The 8556-nt window shown below is 41.4% G+C and overlaps 1 protein-coding gene across 1 annotated transcript; it reads left to right on the forward strand.

The window, feature by feature from the left end:
• Window positions 1-1141: 1141 nt before the first annotated feature.
• LOC309688529 (visual system homeobox 2-like) lies at window positions 1142-7219 on the forward strand. Its single transcript, XM_082504316.1, has 5 exons — window positions 1142-1675; window positions 2187-2274; window positions 2872-2995; window positions 4999-5179; window positions 5843-7219. The coding sequence occupies exons 1-5, from the start codon at window positions 1243-1245 to the stop codon at window positions 6169-6171; spliced, it is 1155 nt and encodes a 384-aa protein (XP_082360442.1). The 5' UTR covers window positions 1142-1242; the 3' UTR covers window positions 6172-7219.
• The last annotated feature ends 1337 nt before the right edge of the window (window positions 7220-8556 follow it).

Raw genomic sequence — 8556 nt, forward strand, 5'->3', positions numbered from 1 at the left:
TGGGAAACAATCTGTTGCTGTATTGTGCGCTGCCGTTTGGTCCGCTGTTTGTCTCGTTTATAATTGCCATCCGGGTGTGTCCTAAATACCCCCGAACTGGGACAGTGTATTCTTTATCATGTGGCTCTCCACAGAAGAAAAAAAGGGGAGGGGAGGGGAGGCTTAATAACCTATCAACAGATGCGCAGACCGCTACCAAAGACAAAACGTTTAGTGCGCAACCCTAATTAGAATATGCAAATCACCGTGTGAGTTATGTGGGACGCTTGGAGCTGCTAACGGATCAATCAGAGAAGGAGATGAATTAATTGATTAATTGATAGGAGGTGTTGACCAGATGTGAGTGTATGAGCCCTTCCTTAAATTTGACCTATGAAAGATTTCCTTTTTTCCTTCCTTTTGTTCTTTATATCAAAGAGAATTGGTCCCTCTATTTATTATTGGCATAATTCATGAGAAAGCATGGCTGTTATTAAGATGAATTTGCACGTCAGAACAACTATTTCATAGCATGATTATTTCGCGTCTTTAACGGACGAATTAACTAATTATGGCCTCCTTTGTGAAATGTAGTGTTTATCGATTAATACAGCTTTTAGGGCCTTCATAATACCCTTATTGTTCTAAGAAAACAAACACAAATATCGGGCTTATTAAAGAGGGTAGAAGCACAATTTTATCCAGGTTTAAGTTACATTAAATTATATTCATATATATTCTTGTTTTCTTTGTTTGTTATTTAGTTATTTTGCCAGTAATTTTCAATACTGACATCGTTTGATGCTGATTTCCTGGACTTGATGGGTTAATCCGGCTGTTTAAACTCAATCAGTCGGATCAGATGATCACACATAGAAATGCCAAGAGCTGCAGTGAAAGTAAGCCTTATTCTCGATGTAAGACAGGGGAAAAGAGTATACGCTGTCATTTCAAACCCAAAGTTTTTCCGATGAGGGTCTATAAAGCAGCTCCTTAAACTGTAGTAGTGATTGATCATCACCAGGCTAGTAGCTGTTTTACAGAAAATCCATGAAAATATATTCCGTATGTGCGATAATAAAGCTCCGGAGCAACCACAAACTTAGTATGCAGTCTCTCCTCTCTTGTGATTGGCTGCCGCCTGTTGAATAAAAAGAGCAGTGGAGATAAAGAGAGAGAGTCACATTGCGGACTGCACCGGGGACTCTAGCTTTTTTTCTTTCTTTTCTTTTTTTTGGAGGGAGCGGAACAAAAAGTGGGATCATGACGGGGGAGGAGGGAGCAGTGCATTCAGACTCAGAGAATAAACAGAAATCAGCTTCACAGACTTGCGTGAGCCACGGGGGAGCCCACCAACAGCCGCCTGCAACCTGGAAGATGGCCCCCACTGCGCAGCGGCGCACCGGCTTTGGGATCCAGGAGCTGCTCGGCCTAAACATAGAGCCGCCGGCGGCACCGAGGCGACCGCTGGAAGCTCTGCCGCACAGGGCGCACATTCTGGCCGCCAGGTCAGCCCTGGGACATGGAGGCCTCGGGGTCGGCGTAAGCTTATTGCGACCAGAGAGCATACACTCGTTTTACAGCCAGCCTGCTTTTCTGGAGGTGCTGTCAGAGGCGCAAAATGTGCACCTGCAGCCGCTGCACAGGACAACGCGCGTGGACTCTGAAATGGACGCGCAGCACTCCACCAGCTCCGGTGAGACTTCATGTCGCTGAAACACGAGGATAGTTTCAGTCAGTCGGAGTGTTTGTAATATTTAAGTTTATGTGAAGATTAAAATGTCATGTCAAATCCCCGAACCAACGTGAGGCAACAGGGAAAAAATGTCTCACTAAAAGCAAATGAGAAAAAGAAGAAACGAGAAGTTGTGTTGAAAATGCGCAAGTTAGGGTCGAACGGAAAAGGCCTTTGTATTTATATTTATTAAATTATTAAATTATTCATAAAATAGTTTTTTTTTAACATGGCTGTGGTTTTTTTTTTTATTCCAGGTGTGATGTGACACATTTTCAATTTTCCATTATAATATCTGTGTTGTTTTTATATTTATTTATCATTTGTCATCAAAGAAGATGAATATGATAATTTAAATAAATAATCGGCTCCAGTTTGTTATTCTAATTATTATTATTAGTAGTAGCAGTAGTAGTAGTATTGTTATCAGTAATAATATTTTTTAACCTTTAACCTTTAAAATCATCCACAGATTCTGATGATATGAGCTCCTCCGGCGATCAGAAATTCTCCAAATCCTCTATGGGTCAGAGCAAGAAACGAAAGAAAAGACGACACAGGTAAAAACAAAACAAACAAACAAAAAAAAACCCGAAAGAAATATTAGGTCGTTATTTGTCGGTTTGGCCTTCAAGACACAGTGACTGTCATATATGATCGGTGAAGCTCACGTGAGCTTACGGTGTTTTATTTAATGCCGTATTTGGCGTAAGAATAAGGAGATTTTTCTGATTTCCTTCTGGATTTTCTTTTTGACTTTTCTTTTTAACGTGTTCTTGTTGCTTTTTTCTTTATAAAAATATGAAGGATATATATTTTTATTTTCGTTTTGTTTTTTTCTGTATTTGTATTTATTCACAAGACACAAGATATATTCATATTTATAGGTGATTAAATCTGAAGTCACCATTTTCTGCTTTAAGTGGTGCCTACATTAAAAATGTAACTAAGCTGATATCAACTAAAAATAATAAAATACTTTATTATGATATTTTTTCATAAAAAGATATTTCCTGAAAAATAAAAACCAGGTGAAATGAATGAACAGGCACAAGAAAAGCCATCATCACTGATAACTAATCAGACTGAAAGCATGATTGATTTTAAAAAGACTAAAAAGGCATCCAATCGTTTTTGGTCTTTTATTTTTCCTGCAGAACAATTTTCACATCCTATCAGCTGGAGGAGCTGGAGAAAGCTTTTAATGAGGCTCACTATCCAGACGTCTATGCCAGAGAAATGCTCTCCATGAAGACTGAGCTACCAGAAGACAGAATACAGGTGGGATCATGTCTCTGCATGAAAGCAGAAATCCACAATCTGATATCTTATATTTTCCACATGAAGATGTTTTCATCAGCTAACATCTTGATGTCTTTGACATCAAAATGTGGGCAGGTGATTCAGCTATTTGGTGCAATATGAACACTACCTCAGAGGTGACATCTTCTGTCACTATAGCAGACAGATAGAGCCAGCAGTCACCTGCTCCATCATCATCTTCACAAGGTCTTCACATTAGCAGGCACTTCACCTTCACACTGTAATTAGTTAATAGAGGAGAACTTATCACGTCTCTTCCTGGGAGAGGCAGGCCGCAGCCCTGAAATGAAATGATAACTACATAGAAATTAATTAGCAGAGGTCAGCGGCTGAGCAGGGGCCAGTGCCCGGCTGCTACGAGCATTTTAATTTCCCGTGATATTTGAGCGCCTGTCTCCCATCGACCAGGCCTGGAAATTAACTTATTTTTCAATCAGCCTCTTTGCCCCCCTCGGGTCACCTCGCAGGAAGCAAAGACACACACGCTGTCATGCACACTCACACTGCTGCTGTCAAAAAGCATGATTGCTCATCTGGGGCCCATCTTTTTATGAGATGGAGGTTATCGTCACATCTACCTGAATAGCTTTCCAGACCCAGCTTTCATCGTTTTTAATTCCAGGTCTGCAAAACGCATGCACGCACACACACACGCATGCTCATGTCCACACACACACTGGCACACGCACTCCACACACCATTTCTTACAATCTCATCCTGCATCCACGGCCATTTTAGGATGCTCATTTTTCCCCCCTGTTTTCCTCATCCATATTCACAAGCAGGCTGAGATGATTACACGGTCTGGCCTGGTGGAAATCAATTTAGGCACCTGAAACAGAAACACACACACACACAGGATAAGCATGCACGGGCTCAACACATTTGTACTGAAAATTAAAGTCCAGTTTGTGTGTTCAGACTCATACTGTGCAACACGTGCATGTGCAAAAGAAAACATTTTTAAGAAGATGTTTTTTAAGCCTCATTCCAATCTACCAGTCATATCCCAGTGCAACAAATAAAATATTACTGCACTCTGACGTGAATTGTATTATAAGGAGTTCAAAAAGCTGCAAAACGTTGAAATTAAAGGAAAATGACTCTTTAAATTTTTTTCAGAGCTTCAGAATTTTCCATTGTGCAACAATATTTGTCATTTCTGCAGAATGTCTCCAAATGTGTTTCCATATCACACACATGTTAATTGCATGCTAGACAATATTTTCCACTTCTGATATCACATGTTCTGCTCCCACATGCATAAACAGCCTTTATAACAGGGGTGCCAAACATAAGGGCCAGGGGCTAGAATCAGCCCGCCAAAGAAATATGTGAAGGACATAAACTTTAGACTTTTAACTCTATTTTCATACGTTTTACAGCTTTTCCTACTGAAAAAGACCTCCTCTGAGACCATTCATACTATAACAACGTAAATAAGTAATAGATAAACCATGAAATGACAGAAAGGCCCTGTATTTTAACGTCTAGTCTAGAAATGTATGATGTGCACAGTTGTTATATCTGACAGTCACTAGTCAATCTCCTGATTAGTTTAGCAGAGGCTAGCTAAGAAAACTGGTTTCAAGAGCTAACATAGACACACATATTCCAGCTGTTCAGCCAGAGTCACTTTAGGTCCTTGTTCGTCAGGACACATGAGCGTGAAATTTCTTACAGGGCAGCTGTGGCTACAACTGTAGCTTGCCTCCACCAGTGTGTGAATGTGATAGTGAATGAATAGTGGCACTGTAAAGGGCTTTGGGTGCCTTGAAAAGTGCTATATAAATCCAATCCATTATTATTAAAAACCAGAATAAAAATCCATCAAACATTTCCATTGAATAAATAGAGAAAAGTCTGTGTGATAAGCTAACAGAATTTTTTGTAATTTTACATTTAAAAAAAATCTCAGGGATTACATAAAACATCCTCACCACTTAAAATTATCTGTCCAGGTGTGGTTTCAAAACCGTCGGGCCAAATGGAGAAAAAGGGAGAAGTGCTGGGGGCGCAGCAGTGTGATGGCAGAGTACGGCCTGTATGGAGCCATGGTCCGCCATTCCATCCCGCTGCCCGAGTCCATCCTCAAGTCAGCCAAGGAGGGCAGCACAGACTCTTACGCGCCGTGGTTACTGGGTGAGTCCCATGGGTACTACATGTCAATCGCCTCCCTCACAACTCTTATTAATTATGAATCATCCTCCATCATTTGATATGCATTTAAAAAAATACACATCAGAAGCACATTTTGCAGAAATCTGCTAACACTCTCCTTTCTTTGACTGATAAATCAAATGCTAAACAATTAAAACAATCTTCTTTTATTTTGGTTGAATCCGCCTTTAAGTTATCTGTCCAAAAAAAGTCTCTTGATGCAAAAAGAAAAAAAAACCCTATATATTTGTGGACTGTGTTTGAGATTGAGTTGTGTCCTACGAGGACAGGGGTTAGCTTGCCTGAAATCAGGAGCCAATAAAAGCCTCAGCATCTCATTAAAAAGGTAGAAGTCAATACAGTGATAATCCTACTTCATCAGGGCAGATTAGACCAGATCTCCTCTCTCACCTCATGTCAATTGATTAGTTTAAATCAGTTACGTAACTCTAATTGAATAATAGGTTCTATTTGCCAATCTATCCCCTATGTATGGATCATTCCTTAACGCTCCTTTTTTTTTTACTTCACTGTCAAACATCTCAGTACGTTCGTTAAACTCACAGAAATAATCACAACAGGAAAGCTCTTTCATCTGTGACTTCTCCGTTCTCTTCTTTAAAAAAATACTGTTTTCCTGTCCAGGTATGCACAAGAAGTCTCTTGAAAATATCCACACGTCTCCAGGAAAAGCCCACAGCCTGACACCGCCACCAGCTTCACCGGCACAAGAGAAATTGGTGGATAAAGTGATAGAGGAGGATAAGCCGAAGCAGAATAAAGACACCGGTTCACCGATTTCTAAAGAGGAACTGAGGGAGAACAGTATTGCTGCGCTGCGAGCGAAGGCGCTGGAGCACAGCGCTAAGATGCTCGGGACAGTTTCTGACAGAACAAACATTCACGTACCTCGTAAAGAGGAGGCTGAGGAGGAGTTGACGGAGAAGGAAACGGCGAAAGTGAGGAGAAACTGAAAGAGGCTACGGGATGCGCTCTGCAGAGTGGCAGTTCTAATGTTCAGAGGCGGCAGTCTTATTGTGTTGGTTAAACTGAATCTTGATGCACGCGGAGTCACTTTGTGTTATCATACGTTCCCTTAGGTTTATGTCTGAAGTCAAGTCTTTAGCTCTGCTGACTGATTGAGCTTCAATAACTCAAATGTTGTAATGTTTGTACAGCTAACCAAAAATGCACAACACATTTGTGCATGTCTTCTCCTGCAGCTGATGAGGAAGGGAAGGGAGGAGCACAGAAATGTTTTCTTTTGAGTTCATAATGCCAGGTGGCAAATTAAAAGGAAAAACCTGACTTCCCCACATCTACAGTTAGAGGATCGAGTGGCTTTGATGTTGTTATTGTGCTGTTGTGACATGGTTTGGATTCACTTGACCCCTTTGGATGGAAACCTTGTTGGAAATCGATGCAAAGTTGATCTGAGCGATCGCTTTCATGCTACGATGAAACGTTTCTGTCCTACTGGATGACACCGCCTCTGTCCACACAGGACACGAGGGATCGTGATTAATTATTCAAAAGTAAGATCATGTGAATTGTGTATAGCCGTAAAGCAGTGGCAGGTTTCGTTTTGTCTCAACCAAATGAGGGAATATATTTTTGAAGAATGCTCTTTGATCACTGCAGTGGAGCTCAATCAATCCTACGGCACGCTGAACTTGCTCTGGCAGCACATTACCATATAAAAAAAACTTTGTGTTGCTTTTTTTAAATGTAGTGTGTCATTCTTCTGTCATACAGCTTGGCAGCTTTTCATGTAAGCAGAGCCTGGATTCAAGAGACTTTATATAACTTTGACCTCTGACTTTTCTGTGACCCCACATCTCGGCTCGGTAACTGACACAGGTATCACTAAAAACAGTCGATACCAAATCCTGTAAAAAGGTTTCCTCAGCTCTTAAATAAGTGGTGTAAATTTTGAACATGCCCCATAGGTAATATGGCGTTATGTATAGTTAACACCAAGTGTGTGTTTGTTTCTGTATAAATGTAATTGTAGCAATTAAATCTTATTGGTATTTAAATAATGTGCTTTTTGTTGCTTCGTGTGCAGAGTTTGAGAAAGGTACGTTTCACTGTGGAGATTTTATAATGCAATCAAAATAAAACCTAGGTGGTTGGAAGTAACATTAAAAAACTAAACAAAAAAACAATTGAAACTGAGAGGATGAAAGTCATAAGGCCAAAAGCAGTCGTACTGGGATCATATATAATGATAGAAAATGATCTTTAGCCTAAATTAAAATAATGCTGATGCTGAATGGTGAGCAAATCCAAATCTTTTTAATATACTGTAGTTAACTATAAATCCAGGAATGACCGTCTGTCAAAGACATGTCCTTTAACCTGCTGCATCACTAAGTCCTGCATCTAAAACACGCTTGGTTTAGCTCTGTAAGACAGCACTGAATAAAATCAGCAGGCAGGTCATTCGGCATCTGTTTCAGGCATATTTTGCAGGTTAATCAACCTCTGAAAAGCTGCTGGTACTTGAAAACTATAACCGTTAGGGCAGAGGTTAATGGGAATTTCACACTGACAGCAAGCGATTATGAAAACAGATGGATGGTTTCTTTATAACCTGTTGCAGAATGCACTAAGCGACACTCTGGAGCCTTTTAGCCTTCAGTCTCTTTTAATGAGGTCTGTATGAGTTGCAGAACAGAGAAGAAAATAGAACTAAAATAAATACTATACGCCCCTACCCTTACCTAGGGCCACGAGCTGTGGGTAGTGACCGAAAGAACGAGATCGCGGGTACAAGCGGCGGAAATGAGCTTCCTCCAAAGGGTGGCTGGCCTATCCCGAGATAGGGTGAGAAGTTCAGCCATCCGGGAGGGGCTCAGAGTAGAGCCGTAGAGAGTGATGTGCTCTTCCACATCAAAAGGAGCCAGCTGAGGTGGTTCGGGCATCTGACAAGGATGCCACCTGGGCGCCACCTGGGTGAGGTGTTCCAGGCATGTCCCACCGGGAGGAGGCCCCGGGACAGACCCAGGACACGCTGGAGAGATTATATCTGTCGGCTGGCCTGGCCTTGGTGTTCCCCCAGATAAGCCAGAGGAGGTGGCTGGGGAGAGGGAGGTCTGGGCTTCTCTGCTTAGGCTGCTGCCCCCGGATAAAGCGGAAGAAGATGGATGGATGGATGGATGGATGGATGGATGGATGGATAAATACTATTACATATAGTGTTAATATTACATATAAAATTAAAGATGACCCAGTGGTGTGGGGGTTAGCACTGACACCACACAGCAAGCAAGTCCTGGGTTCGAGGACATGTTCTGTGTGGGTTCTCGCAGACTTCTTCCCACAATTCAAACACATGCCTGTCAGGTTGATTCTAA

Source organism: Aulonocara stuartgranti, assembly GCF_965226115.1.
Source record: "Aulonocara stuartgranti genome assembly, chromosome: 15".
Classification (NCBI taxonomy): domain Eukaryota; kingdom Metazoa; phylum Chordata; class Actinopteri; order Cichliformes; family Cichlidae; genus Aulonocara; species Aulonocara stuartgranti.

What these genes read in the sequence shown, in the direction of transcription:
- LOC309688529 (XM_082504316.1), top strand. Translation starts at nt 1,243, where the DNA reads ATGACGGGGGAGGAGGGAGCAGTGCATTCAGACTCAGAGAATAAACAG. An exon ending in GCAGCACTCCACCAGCTCCG is followed by an intron (nt 1,676 to 2,186) that starts GTGAGACTTCAT and finishes AATCATCCACAG; the next exon opens with ATTCTGATGATATGAGCTCC. An exon ending in TACCAGAAGACAGAATACAG is followed by an intron (nt 2,996 to 4,998) that starts GTGGGATCATGT and finishes TTATCTGTCCAG; the next exon opens with GTGTGGTTTCAAAACCGTCG.